General features: G+C 40.0%; 1 protein-coding gene across 1 annotated transcript in view; it reads right to left on the bottom strand.

The window, feature by feature from the left end:
• Positions 1 to 17,497, bottom strand: part of scml2 (Scm polycomb group protein like 2) — a 56,948-nt gene extending 39,451 nt beyond the window's left edge. Inside the window, exons 1-3 of the mRNA XM_060911114.1 lie at positions 17,284 to 17,497; positions 16,956 to 17,044; positions 10,937 to 11,180 (exon numbers count right to left, since the gene is read on the bottom strand). Coding sequence (XP_060767097.1) covers positions 10,937 to 11,180; positions 16,956 to 17,044; positions 17,284 to 17,482 — 532 coding nt within the window. The 5' untranslated portion in view covers positions 17,483 to 17,497. The remainder of the gene's footprint in view (positions 1 to 10,936; positions 11,181 to 16,955; positions 17,045 to 17,283) is intronic.
• Between the last annotated feature and the right edge of the window lie 1,335 nt (positions 17,498 to 18,832).

Raw genomic sequence — 18,832 nt, 5'->3', positions numbered from 1 at the left:
CTGCTAGCAACTAGGCCATAACTCTGGTGAAAAAATTGCAATATACGTATTACCAGCATATAATAAAGAATCCTGTCAAGTTTCGTGAAATTCCTCCAAAAATTGTGAGAGGAGTTGATTTCAGAAGGTGAGTACCCTTCCTGGGATAAATGGATGGATGGACATCGCCACGTCATAATCCCCCTTCGGGCCTTTCGGCCAGCGGGAGATAACAAATTGTGAGTGAAGTTGATTTCAGAAAGCAAGCACACCTTGATGAAATTGACAAAGTACAAGTTTGTTAATAATCAAGGGCATAACTCTGGTAAAATTTGCCCAAATTAAACAACATTTCAATATGCGTATAACTGTCATATAACAAAGCCTTCTGCCAAGTTTGGTGAAATTCCTCCACAAATTGTGAGAGGAGTTAATTTCAAAAGAACGTACACCCTCATAAAATTGCCAAAGTACAAGTCTGTTAATAATCAAGGGTCAAAATTCTGGTAAAATTTTCACAAATGAAATTAAATCGCAATATGCATATTACCATCATATAACAAGGCTGTTTGCCAAGCTTCAAGAAATTCGTCCAAAAATTGTGAGAGGAGTTGATGTCAGAAGGCAAGCACACCTTCATGAACTTGTGAAAGTACAAGGTTGTTAATCAAGGGCGACAACTCTGGTAAAATGCCACCGAATTGAACAAAATAACAATGCGCATAGTACCGACATATAACAATGGCTTTTGTCAAGTTTCGTGAAATTCTTCCAATAATTGTGAGAGGAGTTGATTTCAGAAGGAAAACACACTCTCATGAAATTGTCAAAGTATAATTTTGTTAATCAAGGGCTGTAACTCTGGTAAAATGTGACTGAATTTTACAAAATTACAATATGCATATTACCGACATATAACAAAGAATCCTGCAAAGTTTTGGAAAATTCCTCCAAAAATTGTGAGGGGAGTTGATTTCAGAAGGTGAGCACCCTTCCCGGGACAGACAGACGGAAAGATGGACGGACGGACATCGCCATGACATGTCCCTCTTCGGGCCTTTTAGCCATCGGGGGATAAAAAGTTGGAACAGAGGCATTATTACCACTGTATTACATCACCTTTCCTTTTAATAACACTTTTTAATTGTATGGGATCTGAGGATATGAATTGTTGCCGTTTTGCAATTGGAATTTTTGTCCATTCTTGCTTGATACAAGACTTCAGCTGCTCAACAGTCCGTGGTTGCCATTGCGTGATTCTCCGCTTCATGATGCGCCATATATTCTCAATAGGAGACAGATCTGGACTAGTAGCAGGCCAGTCAAGCACACGCACTCTGTGTCTATGAAGCCACACTGTTGTAGCCCATGCAGAATGAGTCCTGGCATTGTCCTGCTCAAATAAGCATAGACTTCCTGGGAAGAGGCATCACCTTGATGAATATGTCTCTCTAAAATCCCAATATTTGCTCCAATATATCAATGGTACCTTCACACACATGCAACTCACCCAAGCTGTGGGCACTGATGCACCCCCATACCATCACAGATGCTGGCTTTTACACCTTTCTCTGATAACAAACTGTACGGTTGTGTTCACCTTTGGCACTGAGAACTCAACATATGGTTTTCCCGAAAACAAGCTGAAATTTGGACTCATCCAACCACAGCACATTTCCACTGTCTTTCGGTCCATCTGAGATGTGTTGGGGCCCAGAGAAAACAGCGTTGTTTCTGCATAGAATTGATGAATGGCTTCCTCCTTTATACATTTTCAGGTTGCATTTAAAGATGCAGTAGCTGACTCTGTTAAGTGACAACAGCTTTCCGAAGTACTCCCAAGCCCATGTGGCTATATTTGTCACATTAGCATGACGATTTCTCAGGCAGTGCCACCTGAGGGCTTGAAGGTTACGCAAATTCAACAATGTTTCCAACCTTGCGCTTTACGCACTGAGATGTCTCTGAATTCCCTGAATCTTTTCACAGTATTATGTACTGTAGATTTTGAAAGACCTAAAATCTTGCATTGAGAAATGTTCTTTTTGAATTGACTAACTCTCATGAACTTTGGCACAAAGGAGTGATCCATGAGCCATCCCTGCTTGCAAAGACTGAGCCTTTGGTGCTGCTCCTTTTATACTCAATCATTATACCGATTAACCTGCTTATTGTGGAATCTTCCAAAATGGTGTTCCTTGAATATCCTATGAACTTTTGAGTCTTATTTTGCCTCTGTCCCGACTTTTTTTGAGTGTGTTGCAGACATCAAATTCTAACTTAATTGTATTTTGTAAATATAAATGAAGTTGGTCAGTAAAACTATTGAAAATATTTTCTTTGTACTTTTGTCAGTTAAATAAAGGTTCACACAAATTAACAAATCATATTTTTATTCTTATTGCATTTTGGAAAATATCCCAACTTTTCTGGAAATGGGGTTGAATTAAAGCATATTGTGTAATTCAGTAATTACTATAAATTTTAATCAGTGGCTACAGCAACAAGAGTGCTCTGAGAGCGCAATATCCCCTGCTGGCAACTATGCCATAACTCTGGTAAAATACGAATGAATTGAATGAAATTGCAATATGCATATTACCGACAAATAACAAAGAATCCTGCCAAGTTCTGTGAAATTCATCCAAAACTTGTGAGAGTTGTTGATTTCACCAGGTGAGTACCCTTCCTGGGATGGACGGACAGACGGCTGGATGGACGGACGGATGGGAAGACATCGCCATGACATAATCCCCCTTCGGGCCTTTTGGCCAGTGGGGATAAAAATTGTGAGTGAAGTTGATTTCAGAAAGCAAGCACACCTTGATGAAACTGCCAAAGTACAAGTTTGTTAATAATCAAGGGCATAACTCTGGTAAAATTTGCCCAAATTAAACGAAATTTCAATATGTGTATAACTGTCATATAACAAAGCCTTCTGCCAAGTTTGGTGAAATTCCTCCACAAATTGTGAGAGGAGTTGATTTCAGAAGAATGTACACTCTCATGAAATTGTCAAAGTACAAGTTATTTCATCAAGGGTCAAAACTCTGGTAAAATTTTCACAAACAAATTAAAAATCACAATATGCATATTACCGTCATATAACAATGCCTTTTGCCAGGTTTGGTGAAATTCCTCCACAAATTGTGAGAGGAGTTGATTTCAGAAGGAAAACACACTTTCATGAAATTGTCAAAGTATAATTTTGTAAATCAAGGGCTGTAACTCTGGTAAAATGTGACCCAATTTAACGAAATTACAATATCCGTATTACCAACCTATAACAAAGAATCCTGCCAAGTTTCATGAAATTCCTCCAAAAATTGTAAGACGACTTGATTTCAGAAGGGGGAGAACCCTTCCTGGGATGGATGGATAGACGGACATCACCATGATATAATCTCCCTTCGGGCCTTTCGGCCAGTGGGGGATAAAAACTAACAGGAAAGAACTGCAATTATGAGTGTGTATTATACATTCTGTATTGTAAGTTACCTCCTGATGAGGTATTTTATCTTCATTCATTTTATTTCTCATGTAGGGTTTTTTTTATTATTATTTAAAGTAACTTTTAATTTTTGTTCAATTCATTCATCATTGGAAATTTTGGACCATTTTGTCATTTTTTTCACTCAACCATTCAAAAACATACAGTGGGATCTAAAAGTCTCAGACCACACTGAAAATCTGCAATTTTTAAAAATTATTATTTAAAATTGAAATAAATTTTTCTTATGCTTCATGACACTCAGATGGATTTGATCTAAAATGGCTTATAAGGTTTTGTACAAATCGGTAGAGCTCGAGTACAAAAAGGAGACATAACACATTAAGAAACTCTGAGATTCAAGTAAATATTTGAAAGATTGTACTTTTCTAAGTTGTAATAAAAATTGTTGAATTAAATTTGAAAATAATACAAGAATGTTTTCTTATGCTTTCAGACTTTTGACCCTGTGATATTTCTGATTGTTATCTATGATTCTGGAGATTTCGGTATTTATTCACTGGCGAATCAACATCATGGATCAAGGTTGAATTTTGTTTCAATTTTGAAAGTAAAATCAACATTGATATCGTTTTACTTTTCAACATGGATGAATGGGTCTTATTCAAATTTCAATGTTGATTTATAAGTGTTTATCTAACCTTTTTACAACCATTAGCATTAAATATTCTTCTAACGGAGATTATTCCAACCACATTTCAATCTCGAAGGCCAGTCATGTGTCCGACTTTAACATGTTTTAAGGCAACACTTAATATTATACTCATGCTTATGTCATTTCAAAACCATAAACGTAGAAAAAATTTTTAAAGATCATTTGTCATGATGGGCGGCACGGTGGTGTAGTGGTTAGCGCTGTCGCCTCACAGCAAGACGGTCCGGGTTCGAGCCCCGTGGCCGGCGAGGGCCTTTCTGTGCGGAGTTTGCATGTTCTCCCCGTGTCTGCGTGGGTTTCCTCCGGGTGCTCCGGTTTCCCCCACAGTCCAAAGACATGCAGGTTAGGTTAACTGGTGACTCTAAATTGACCGTAGGTGTGAATGTGAGTGTGAATGGTTGTCTGTGTCTATGTGTCAGCCCTGTGATGACCTGGCGACTTGTCCAGGGTGTACCCCGCCTCTCGCCCGCAGTCAGCTGGGATAGGCTCCAGCTTGCCTGCGACCCTGTAGAACAGGATAAAGCGGCTAGAGATAATGAGATGAGATGAGATTTGTCATGATATACTCAACCATGATGAATTCCTGATGAGAACAGTTATCAGAATATGACAGTAGTGTACCTGGTTTACAGCACTAATAGTGATGGCACTCACACTTAATAAACAACCCACATGCAAAGCTCAGTGATTTATAACTGATACACATACACTGTATTCATGCTGCATTCATGCAGTTAATAATGCAATCATTAAAAAATATGTCTGAGAAAGTTTCTGGCCTCTGGTAATTCAGAGTCCAGTGGCTGACGGGGGCCTTTCTGTGTGGAGTTTGCATGTTCTCCCCGTGTCTGTGTGGGTTTTCTCCGGGTGCTCTGGTTTTTCCCCACAGTCCAAAGACATGCAGGTTAGGCTAATTGGTGGCTCTAAATTGACCATAGGTGTGAATGTGAGTGTGAATGGTTGTTTGTCTCCATATGTCAGCCCTGTGATAATCTGGCAACTTGCGGTGTACCCCGCCTCTCACCTATTCTTGGGTTTCAGTCACGTGACTTTTCTTAGTGATTTCACTTCTGGTAAAACAGCTGGTGGTTTAGCAAACCAAAATGGCTGCCGTAGTGCAAACAACTAGCGATAACTTATCTGAGTATGCTTGTAATCTAGAAGCCACTGCTCGCTTTAGATATATTCAGAAGATTGCTATGTGCAATGGAATCGACCCCTACAGTCTGGGAAAGAAGGATTTGTGATACGATCTCGAAAACTACCCTTCAGTCGAGTTCCCCGACATCTCAAACTATCTGGTGTTGCAGACGTCCTTCTACACCGCAAAACAGATGAAAGTGTGGAAGAGTATGGAGGCTTACAACTTTATTGCATGTGGCTGGGTAAAGGACCTCGATGTCAAGTCACTGCTGAATGAATCCTGTATTGTTTTTGCCTGTGTACGTATTTTTTTTAAAGCTTTTCATTCACATCTTTACAACAAAACGCTGCAAGTTGAAGTGTAAACAAACAACAGTTCGCTTGATTCTCACTTGTGTTGGCTCTTATCTCTCAGGGAAATCATTCACAAAGCTCATCAGAAACCCCTTTAAAGACCTGGATCTTAGTTAAACAAGACGGAGAAGTGATCACGGCGCATTGTAACTGTACGGCTGGGTAAGAATTTTGTCGCGACCTTCATTCATATGGACTTTGTGAGGAGTGAGGAGGAAACAAAGAAACAGCTGGGGAGTTTAGTGCTTCGTGACTAAAAAAAGTACCGTAAAATAACGACACATAGCAAGAAAAGTACTTGGAAAAAACACTAAGGACATAGCTGAGAGGGAAATACAAACCTTTCACCAAGCGATCACTGCAAACTCGAGCGTGCTTCGACTCGGCTCCCTTTGATTTCAGTGAGAGGTTCAAAAGCCACCTTTCTCGATGTCTTTTTGTGAAATCCTGTCTTCGTTCACTTTTAGGTTGTTCGTTTAACAACCTAAAACAACGCAAGCATAAGGCATTTTTCATGCGAGCAATGCACCTTCTCTGTACAAACGCTTTATCAACTGAGCTTTGGTAGACCACCAGCTAAAGTTTCCAATAACTAATGAGGTGGATGTGACGTCACGTGAAACCCAGCAATAGTCAGCTGAGATCGGCTCCAGCTTGCCCATGACCCTGCACGGGATAAGTGGTTGCGGATAATGGAGATATCTATCTATCTATCTATCTATCTATCTATCTAATATATATATATATATATATATATTTAATTTAATTAGCTTTTGCCATAGGAAGATCTATACATACATACATATATATATATATATATATATATATATATATATACATACATCATGGCATGGGAAACCACAACAGCTTGCGCCAATTACAGTGGCCCCCATTGTACCGAATCTGCATGTCTTTAAACTGTGGGGGAAACTGGAGCACCCGGAGGAAACCCACGCGGACACGGGGAGAACATGCAAACTCCACACAGAAAGGCCCCTGTCGGCCGTGAGGTTCGAGCCCAGAACCTTCTTGCTGTGAGGCGACAGTGCTAACCACTACACCACCGTGCCGCCCAATATATATATATATATATATATATATATATATATATATATATATATATATATATATATATATATATATATATATATATATATATATATATATATCACAGGTGGCTTCTCCAGTGAGGAGAGGGAGGAAGATCCTCCTTAAAAATTCTAAGAATAAAAAGTTGAAATTGTCTTGACCAATTTAATGAATTGCTGTCCTTGAATATTACTATTTTACTGCCAAATACGACATGTACATTATATTTGTTTCTCTGGGTGAAATTACATTAGCACCCCCTATCGCTCGCTATTAGAAATTACTGCACGGAGGATCTTCCTCCCTTCGGCTCCCATTCACTCCGATTCAAACAGTCTCCGGCACTGGCGGCTCGTGGTTAACATAGACTTCAATGAGAGAGAGGAGGAAAATCCTCCTCTAAGAGGGTGGGACTAGCTAAGAGATCTGACAAGTGCTACAAAATATCAACCAATAGGCTGCAGCCCTAGTTGCGCAATGAACCAATAAGTAGAGGCCTTAGCTGCCTGGGGGGAGGGGTTATCTTATCAAACTTAACTTCTAGATCCGGTGACTTGGGCACTTCGGCAGTCAGAGTGAGAACGGCGAGGTGGAAGTGGATTGACTATGTTATAAATATTCTATGAATAAAGTAATGGAAACAGAGGACGTGGTGAATGTTTTGCTTGCAAAACCCTTCCATGGTCTGAGCTACAAACATGGCCGCCAGGTTTGCTTCATTAAATACGGAAGATTTTGAGAGAATTTTGAAAGAGAAAGATGTGTTGAACACCTGAAAGTAATGTGTACAGCAGCTATAAAAAGTGTACACACCCCGTTAAAATGATAGGTTTTTCAACTATTATCAACTCAACCCGTGCGTGTAACTATAGCCGGTCCAGCAGGTGCGGTCGCATTGGGGCCCGTGACCTTCAACCAAGCATTCCTTCCTCCCTCACTTTTACAAAAGCCAGCCGCTACTGATATATATATATATATATATATATATATATATATATATATATATATATACACTTCAGTACCAGTCAAAACCTGTACACACCTATTCTACTTGTTCATAGGTTTTTTTCTGTATTTGGACTATTTTCTCCATTGTAGAACAACACTGAAGACATCAAAACTATGAAAAAACATATGAAACGTATATGGACTTATGTGGTAAATAAAATGTTTGATATTTCAGAATCTTCAAAGTGTCCATCATTTACCTCGATGACGCTTTGCACACTAGTGGCATTCTCTTAACCAGCTTCATGAGATAATCGCCTGGAATGCTTTGCAATTAACAGATGTGCCTCGTCAAAAGTTAATTAGTGGACTAGTTTCTTGCCTTCTTAATGCATTGGAGATCAAACAGTAAATAGTAAACAATGACAATACAGTAAATAGCCCTATTCCACAACTGTCGTAAACCATATTATGTCAAGCACCGCTCAACTGAGTAAAGAGAAACGATAACCATCATTACTTTAAGACATGAAGAGTCTTTTAATTAACAAAAATAAAGAAAAAGCATTGAATTAGAAGGTGTGTCCAAACTTTTGACTGGTAGACTACGGTATGTGTATATACCATTAATATAACTCCTCCACTATAACCATCATTTAAATTCTATATATTAACAAATCAATGCAAAATTGCATAGTGTAGCATATTAACACCAACACAAGGCTTTGAAACAGCTTAATAACGGACATCTAATTGGTCAGAAGGTATTGGTTCATTTCCTATAAAAGCATCTCTGACATTCAGCTGCAAGTCTGCGCTTGTTCTAACGCATTATTGATTCTAAAGTAACAACTTTAGACACAGATTTGTAAAGTGGACGCTCCATATGCACAAAACAAAATATTAAAATGTGTACTTGTTGGTACAGTAAAATTTTCTGTAAGGGCATGTTTATTTATCCTTCTGGAAGGAGTCTTCAGTGTTAGCGCGTTGTGATGTGAGTGTTCAGGACTTTGCAATACTTCGGTAACATGACAAGCTGCATTTTCTTTTTCTTATTAACTTCAAGAGAGAAATAAAGAGAGACTGGTGATGGAATGACTGCTTAGAGCTGCTATAATGCAAATAACAAAAAGAACTGACTGACAATATTAACTGTATTTCAAGTGTTTAATTAAAAGAAATCGGTATCATGGGTGAATTGCTGTAGAATAAGAGGAATAAAACTTTTTTTCTAGAGAAATACTGTATCACCTTCAGAGTAGGAACAATAACCCTACTTCATGTTGGGCCACATCACGCCACCTCGTTGTTAATCAGTTACCTCTAACAGCACACCCCTGAGTTTTTTTTATTCCTTACATGATGTATAGTAAAGCTGTTACAAAATTGAATTAAAATGGATTTTTGGGGTTTTAGCACCATTTGATTTACACAACATGCCTACCACTTTAAAGGTGAACATTGTTGTTTTATTGTGACACAAACAATAATTAAGATGGAAAAAACAGAAATCTGGAGTGTGCATAAGTATTCACTCCCTTTCGTATGAAAACCCTAAATAAGAGCTGGTCCAACCAATTCAGTTCATAAATCACATAATTAGTTGATTAAGATCCACCTGTGTGCAATCAAAGTGTCACATGATCTGTCACATGATGTCTGTATAAATCAACCTGTTCTGGAAGGACCCTGACTCTGCAACACTACTAAGCAAGCAACATGAAAACCAAGGAGCCTCCAAACAGGTCAGAGACAAAGTTGTGGAGAAGTATAGATCAGGGTTGGGTTATAAAAAATATCCCAAACTTTGAATATCCAAGGGAGCACCATTAAATCCATTACAGCAAAATGGAAAGAATATGGCACCACTACAAACCTGACAAGAGAAGGCCGCCCACCAAAACTCACAGACCGGGCAAGGAGGGCATTAATCAGAGATGCAACAAAGACACCAAAGATAGCACTGAAGGAGCTGCAAAGATCCAGAGATGGGAGCATCTGTCCATAGGACCGCTTTAAGCCGTACACTCCACAGAGTGGGGCTTTATGGAAGAGTGGCCAGAAAAAAAGCCATTGCTTAAGAAAACACGCTTGGAGTTTGCCTAGCAGCATGTGGCAGACTCCCCAAACACACGGAAGAAGATTCTCTGTTCAAATGAGACTAAAATTGATCTTTTTGGCCATCATGTGAAATGGCATGTGTGGCGCAAACCCAACACCCTGAGAAAACCATTCCTACAGTGAAGCATGATGGTGGCAGCATCATGTTGTGGGGATATTCTTCATCTGCAGGGACAGGAAAGCTGGTCAGAAATGAAGGAAAGATGGATGGCATTAAATACAGGGCAATTCTGGTGGAAAACCTGTTTGAGTCAGCCAGAGGGGACGAAGGTTCACGTTCCAGCAGCACAATGACCCTGAACATACTGCTAAAGCTACACTGGAGTGGTTTAAAGGGAGGCATTTAAATGTTTTGGAATGGCCTAATCAAAGCCCAGACCTCAATCCAATTGAGAATGTGTGGCATAACTTGAAGATTGCTGTACACCAACGCAACCCATCTAACTTGAAGGAGTTGGAGCAGTTTTGCCTTGAGGAATGGGTAAAAATCCCAGTGGTTAGATGTGCTAAGCTAATAGAGACACACCCCAAGAGACTTCTAGCTGTAATTGCAGCAAAAGGTGGTTCTACAAAGTATTGGGGGTGGGGGTGGGGGTGTTAATACCTGTGCACACTCCATATTTCTGTTTTTTTTTTATCTTAATTCTTGTTTGTGTCACAATAAAACAACAATTTGCACCTTTAAAATGGTAGGCATGTTGTGTAAATCAAATGGTGCTCATCCCCCAAAAATCCATTTTAATTCCAGCTTGTAATGCAACAAAACAGGACAAACACCAAAGGGGGATGAATACTTTTGCAAGACACTGTATATTCTCTCACCCCAAATGTGTGTTAAACTTTCAAATTATTGGTGACGAAACAATATTCTGCCCTTTCAAGCAATATAAACCAATAATAAATTACCTACGTTAATGTTAAGAGTAATTATTTGATGTTAGAGTATTGTTCTGGAGAACACTAAACTTTTTTAAAATTCTTAGTCGACTGTTTATAATTTCTCATTATTACAATTTCCTTGCAACTGATATGTTTATTTTAAACAAATTTAGGATTAGGATTAGGTTAAGCCTTGACAACTGAAAGGAAAACCAAAGCTTTTGCGCCATCTAGTGGAAAGCAAATATACTCACAGTTGGTACCAGGTGGCTGGAGGGTGTGGTTGGTCAGGTGGCACCAGCCGATGGGGAAGATGTCCCTGGAGTAGTACTTGCACCAGTAGTCAAAGGCTCCACGCCAGCCGTCGAACATGATGAAAACTTCGTCTCCACGCACCTTTCCGATGCTGGCGGGGCAGATCAGGCACAGGTTCTTTCGGTCCACTGCTTCTAGCTTCATACCAACTTTGAAGTGGTTTTGCAATGGTTTCAGTGGCTCCTAACAAATCAAAAACAAGAAATAATTCACTAAGAAATAGATGTAACACTGATATCAATCTTAACAATGGCTCAGTCGAGGGCTACTGTGTATATATTCCAAAATATCTGAATAGCAATCAACACTATTACCACTGTACACTCACCGGCCACTTTAATAGGAACTTGTTCTTGATTTTAAGATTCCTGTTCTTGGCTGGCAGTAGCGGAACCCAATGTGGGCTTCTGCTGTTGCATGCTTTTCTGATCACCATGGTTGTAAGGAGTGATGAGTTATTATATCCTTCCTGGCAGCTCGAACCAATCTGGCCATTTTCTTCTGACCTCTCTTATCAACAAGACATTTCCACCCACAGAACTGTCACTCACTCAATGTTTTTTTTTTTTTGCTTTTCGCACCATTCTGTGTAAACTCTAGAAACTCTTGTGTGTGAAAACCCCAGGAGATCAGCAGTTTCTGAAATTGCTGGGTTTCACGTGATGTCACATCCACCTCATTAGTTATTCAAAACTTTAGCTGGTGGTCTACCAAAGCTCAGTTGACAAAGCGTTTGTACGGAGAAGGTACATTGCTCGCATGAAAAATGCCTCACGCTTGTGTTGTTTTAGGTTGTTTGAATCGATCAAACTGTAAAACTGATCAAAGTTTCTTCAAGGCGTCACGCAGCGGCGATAAAAGTCGCATTATTCTGCACCAGAATGCTTTCGAGATTTGAAATAAATTGACCGTCGATTTTTCAAAAGCTTCCCGCGGTTGTAATCGGTCCTTATTTGATCATGCCCATCACTTGAAATTTCCCGCGTTCGCAGCGCCCCCTCTCGGTCAATGGAACAGCTGCGTGACGTCATACCAGTAACCACTCGGTGCAGTTGCAATGGCGGACACACCAGAAAATAGGAGCGATGCTGAGGAAATTAGCTTTGATTTTACCGATACAGAAGAAGAAAATGGCCCACAAGTAGAGATTTTGACAGCTGAATGTCCTGGTGGTATCCAGCCTTATGGCCCGGTCACACCGCCCGAACTTTGCTGGAGCGTTCCTGGAGCGGTGAAAAAAATTCATCACCGCTCGTAACCGTTCACCACCGTTTAACAAAAGTTGGCCCCCGTTAAAGCAACGCCGTATATGCTTGGCCACCGCTGATGTTTCTCGAGGGGCCCTCCTACCGCTCCGAAAGTTTTGAGCTGCACAAAATATTGCGAGCGGTGAGGAGGGGGCAATTTTCCGCCCCGGCAAAGTTCACCCCCGCTCCACCAACGCCCAGTCAAAGTTTGGCACCGCTAGACGCAAGTTCGTGGACGCTTGGGTCCGCTAGGACAACGCAGAAATCTTGAACGCTGGACCACCGCTGCTTCGCCAGCGTTGCCCGGGCGGCGATTAAACGTTGCACAAACTTCGGTGGAGCGGCTGTAAGCGTTTTACGAGCGGACACGGGGTTGCTGGAACGGTGTCGGGCGTTGAAGCAGCTATCCATGGCGGCGATGAACTTTAGTTTGGCGTTGGTATAGAGGTGTCGGAGCGGGACCAGAATTTGGCTATAAATACGGGGAGAAATGGACCAGGAGCTCATTTGGAATCGAGCTGCCGTTGAGTTCAGACCTCATCTATATCGAATTTACTCAAAGTTACAGTAAAACTGTATCACCATGGATGCTGAGAGACTTCCTATGATTGGTGCTAAACCAACTTTATACCCCCGCCGAGCCAAAGCCCGCATGCGCAGAACGCCGCTATACCAACGCTCGCGTCACCGCTAAACCAACGCTCGCTACCGCTCGCTACCGCTAAACCAACGCCGGCTTCAGCGGTGCACCGCTAAGCCAACACCCGCGTTTTCGATTTTTTTCCCATTTTGTGCGCGGTGACGAGCGTTGTCGAAATTCGGCTCCCCCTCCCTACCGTTCAAGGAACGCTCCAGCAAAGTTTGGGCGGTGTGACCAGGCCATTACAGATTTGAACCTGAGCGCTCATCTTCAGAAGAAAATGAGGACAGTTCTGACGACGACAGAAACGAAGACGAGAATGAAGAAGACCGGCGACTTGAAGACTTGTTTTGGTTGGTTTCTCTGACTAAATCACTACTTGTGTGTATTTTTAAAGACCATTTTCACTTGAATTAGAATGCTGTGTGATTAATCTATGATTATGTGTAATACTGATAGCTGTAGGGGGTGAAAGTATAGCTAGAAAGATTGAATTCTAGCAACTTGACAGCTTGCGATCTCGCGAAATGCAGTGGGCCTTCTGATACAGTAGACCCCTTGATATTCCAGTTTTCATCATTTTCCTTTTATTGCGGTTGATTTTAACTTGATATTCAGTATGTTATAGGCTGGGGGTATTGAGCTTTGTATTGTATTGTTTAGTAAACGTACAATCGTCAGTAATAAGTGATAATTATTAGTTAAAGGCAGCTCTGTGGCATAAATCTTTCAATTAATCTTCTGTCATCCATTTGCTAAAATTATGTGCCACATATGTTATCAAGACAACACTTCATGTGACAAAGAAAGATATGACAAATACATAAATGTATGAAAATCATTTTTGTACAATTAATGATTGATACATAGAAACACTTAAAACGTGTTTTTTTTTTAAATATTTTTTTCTATCAATACCTAGCCATGACCTTGAAATCAGATCCATTGATAACAACAGTCACAAATAGTGTTCAGTGTTTGTTGTTACAGCCAAACACAATACACCGATTAGGCATTTTGTATCACAGAATATTAATACATCATTTCATAGTGTTTTGAGTGTTCAAAACTATCCACAAACTGAATAAATCCGCAATGTAAACAACTCTGGTAAACGCACGCTATAGAGAAAACATGGCGACAGGCCAGCATCACCCAAGGGAGGTTACTGGTATGACGTCACACATAAGTTGACCTAGTTAACGGCTGGCTGCCTAAATTTGGCTGTGCGCGTCAACTTTAAATGCTTGTAGCGGGCACATCGTGACACTGAGATCGCGGGAAACCGAGGGGCTTGAATAACCCACCAAACCCCACATTTTGACACATGATATAGCCTGATTGCTGAAATTACCGCACGACGCCTTTCAGGGTTCCCCATGAACTAATAAAAAAGGCTGAACGAACACAAGATTTCACAAACAGATGTTGAGAAAGGTGGCTTTTGAACCTCTGACTGAAATCGAAGGGGGCCGAGTCGAAGCATGCTCGAGTTTGCAATGATCACTTGGTGAAAGGTTTGTATTTCCCTCTCAGCTATGTCCTTAGTGTTTTCCAAGTACTTTTCTTGCTATGTGTCGTTATTTTACGGTACTTTTTTTAGTCACGAAGCGCTAAAATCCCCAGCAGTTTCTGTGTTTCCTCCTCACTCCTCACAAAGTCCATATGCATTAAGGTTGCGACAAAATTCTTACCCAGCCATACAGTTACAATGCGCCGTGATCACTTCTCCGTCTTGTTTAACTAAGATCCAGGTCTTTAAAGGGGTTTCTGATGAGCTTTGTGAATGATTTCCCTGAGAGATAAGAGCCAACACAAGTGAGAATCAAGCGAACTGTTGTTTGTTTACACTTGCAGCGCTTTGTTGTAAAGACGTGAACGAAAAGCTTAAAAAAAACTTACATGGGCAAAAACAACACAGGATTCATTCGGCAGCGACTTGATAGCGAGGTCCTTTACCCAGCCACATACAAAAAAGTTGTAATCCTCCATACTCTTCCACACTTTCATCTGTTTTGCGATGTAGGAGGATGTCTGCAACACCAGATAGTTCGAGATGTCGGGGAACTCGACTGAAGGGTAGTTTTTGAGATTGTTTCACAAATCCTTCTTTCCCAGACTGTAGGGGTCGATTCCATTGCACAGAGCAATCTTCTGAATATATCCAAAGTGAGCAGTGGCTTCTAGATTACGAGCATATTCTGATAGGTTATCGCTAGTTGTTTACACTACGGCAGCCATTTAGACCACCAGCTATTTCACTTCTGGTAAAACCGCTAAGAAAAGTCACGTGACTGAAACCCAGCTCCATTTGGCACCAACACCCACACCACAGTGAACGTCACAGAAATCACAGTTTTTCCCATTCTGATGGTTGACGTGAACACTAACTGAAGCTCTTGATTTGTATTTGCATGATTTTATGCATTGTGCTGCTATCAAGGGATTGGTTGATTAGATAACTGCATCAAGCAGCAGGTGTATAAGTGTTCCTAATAGAGTGGATGGTAAGTGTATAAGCATTAATAAACATTTATATGAATATCTGGTATATGAGTGCTGGATCTCTAGCCCAAAGTACAATATACTGAGAATTTCATTCTAAATGTATCAAATTTACTTCTTTATAATTAAAATTTACAAGGAATATGGCAATAATCAAACACTATTAGGCCCAAATAGCTTGCAAAACTGTTAACATCAGCCGCTGACACTCAAGCCCAGTTGCTGAAACCAAAAGCAGATCAGATATGTCGGGATTTGTATTTGCAGGGTTGGGGGCTAAACAAGCCTTAATGTTACTGTAGCACACTTTGCTCACTACTCTCAGTCAAAACAAGCTCCAACATGCTTTGTCTAGGATATTATGACAATCATTTTACATGTTGAGTATTAAATACCTTTGATTATTGAATTAAAGACACATTCTTAACCCTTTCATGCATAAATTATTTATATGCATATCTAGATTCTTTTATATTATCTCTATTTCATTTATTTAAAATTGCATGATGTAGGAATTTTTATATTTTTTAAAAATATGAGTAAAAAATACTAAAAACAATATGACTACTCTCTCTCTCTATCTCTCTATCTCTCTATCTATCTAAAGAAAATTTCCAATGTCTAAAATTTTTTAACATTCAGGTCTTGAACAAGAGATCTTTTTAAAATTCATTTTATTTGACTTCATTTTTTGAAAAATTCTGAACATACAAAATATACACAGTTTTGGAGGGGAAAATCTTACGAAAAATACCACATTTAAAAATTAGCAACCAAAAATAAAATAGTTTTACGAGTCTAAGGCTGGGGCGGCACGGTGGTGTAGTGGTTAGCGCTGTCGCCTCACAGCAAGAAGGTCCTGGGTTCGAGCCCCGGGGCTGGCGAGGGCCTTTCTGTGTGGAGTTTGCATGTTCTCCCCGTGTCCGCGTGGGTTTCCTCCGGGTGCTCCGGTTTCCCCCACAATCCAAAGACATGCAGGTTAGGTTAACTGGTGACTCTAAATTGACCGTAGGTGTGAATGTGAGTGTGAATGGTTGTCTGTGTCTATTTGTCAGCCCTGTGATGACCTGGCGACTTGTCCAGGGTGTACCCCGCCTTTCGCCCATAGTCAGCTGGGATAGGCTCCAGCTTGCCTGCGACCCTGTAGAAGGATAAAGCGGCTAGAGATAATGAGATGAGATGAGATGAGTCTAAGGCTAAGAATCTAATCTTAAATTTTTTTTTATTTTTATATTACTTTTTTATGTTGAAATTTTATAAAGGTTGAGACTGACAAATTGTCTAGAGAGCTATAGAAATCTGTTAATTTACAATAAGGCTCTCAAGAGATTTAGAGTTAATTGAGATTTTCCTTAAACATAACAAAAAGGCATAAATGGAATATCTGTAAGTGTGGACACTATACATGAAAGTGTTAAAGTAATATATCCCTAACAAAAATGAGTTTATTACTAGCATTTAGTGTAAAAATTTAATCGTATGATGCTTCAGGTGGTATGAGCAGCATGTTTCTGTTAAAGTGGAAATAAAACCAGTGCCACCACCTTTATTTCCAGATACACCCACCTTTTTAAATGCCGAAGCTGGTGCTATTTCCGCTCCACTTAACGTTCTTAACAGGAACATGGGCCAGGAGGACGCATTCATTCGGAAACCTAAGAAAAAGATTAATTACAACTACAAATCACTATCACTATTAAGAGGGATAGATACCAGATATGAAGCTAAGATACATCAGGATCAAGTACTTACTTCCTATTGAAGTGCTTTACCTCTAACTGTTACAAAGCATTGACACTACTGGGTCCTTCCTTCAAGGAACGTCTTTTAACAGGACCTCACCACATCAATGAGTAAATATGATTTTGGACATTGTGTCAGATGGGAATCCTACCTAGTGGTGGCTGCAGCATGTCTCCACTCTTCTCACACGTGCCGATTGGCTGAATATCAGAAGAGTCGACCAGTCGCCAGAAGTCATTGGTGCTGTCGCTGCCATCCAACCGCAGTCGCAGACGTGTTCCCATCAGTCCCATCACAGTGGCGATACACACGGAGGTAGAGTTCCGAGGGTCGTAAGTTTCCACTTTCATACCCACTTTGAAATCATTTGTGGGAGGAATCCTGGACTGAAGATATTAAGTTAAATTAACTTTTAAAAAAGCAGACTATAGATGACAAAAAAACAGATTACAGAGACATTCTGAAATAAAATATAGATAAGCCTTGGGTTGGAGTATTATGATAACTGATATGTCATGCTCAGAAAGCTTTCAATAAAGAATAGCCACGAATCCTGTATATAGAAGAAACGAATGTGAGAAAATTTTTAAAATTGTACATAATTCAGGTAATTACACTGAATGTTGATACATCTGATGGTTTCAGCGTTCATAAAGGTTAATATTTTCAAAGTTTTAAGGGAGAATCAGTATTAATGAGGTAAAAACATTACCTAAATTCCATATCATGTCACAGTTGAACAGTAAACAATCATACCCAAGGCCCAAAAGGTACAGTATCTTTTCAGGAGCACCATGTAAAGCAGAACCCCCAAAATACAATAATGTACAGTAAACTGTACCATTGTACCTTATTCTTGAGATGGTAATGTACATTTAATATGTATCTTTGACCTAGACATTAATTGACCTTCAAAGCTGCATTTAAAATATCATTAGGCTCCAATTATGTACCTTTAATCTTTTTTTTAAAGGTACGCGATACCACAGTTCCAGATGAAAGATACAGTGTCTTGCAAAAGTATTCATCCCCTTTGGTGTTTGTCCTGTTTGGTTGCATTACAAGCTGGAATTAAAGTGGATGATGGAGGGGTAGGACCATTTGATTTACACAACATGCCTACCACTTTAAAGGTGAAAATTGTTGTTTTATTGTGACACAAACAATAATTAAGAAGAAAAAACAGAAATCTGGAGTGTGCATGGGTATTAACCCCTTTCCGTATGAAACCCCTAAATAAGAGCTGGTCCAACCAATTCACTTCATAAGTCACATAATTAGTTGATTAAGATCCACCTGTGTGCAATCAAAGTGTCACATGATCTGTCACATGATGTCTGTATAAATCAACCTGTTCTGGAAGGACCCTGACTCTGCAACACTACTAAGCAAGCAACATGAAAACCAAGGAGCCTTCAAACAGGTCAGAGACAAAGTTGTGGAGAAGTATAGATCAGGGTTGGGTTATAAAAAATATCCCAAACTTTGAATATCCCAAGGAGCACCATAAAATCCATTATAGCAAAATAGAAAGAATATGGCACCACTACAAACCTGACAAGAGAAGGCCGCCCACCAAAACTCACAGAACAGGCAAGGAGGGCATTAATCAGAGATGCAACAAAAACACCAAAGATAACACTGAAGGAGCTGCAAAGATCCACAGCAGAGATGGGAGTATCTGTCCATAGGACCGCTTT

Source organism: Neoarius graeffei, chromosome 27, assembly GCF_027579695.1.
Source record: "Neoarius graeffei isolate fNeoGra1 chromosome 27, fNeoGra1.pri, whole genome shotgun sequence".
NCBI lineage: Eukaryota > Metazoa > Chordata > Actinopteri > Siluriformes > Ariidae > Neoarius > Neoarius graeffei.
This window is presented reverse-complemented; position numbering and strand designations above follow the sequence as displayed.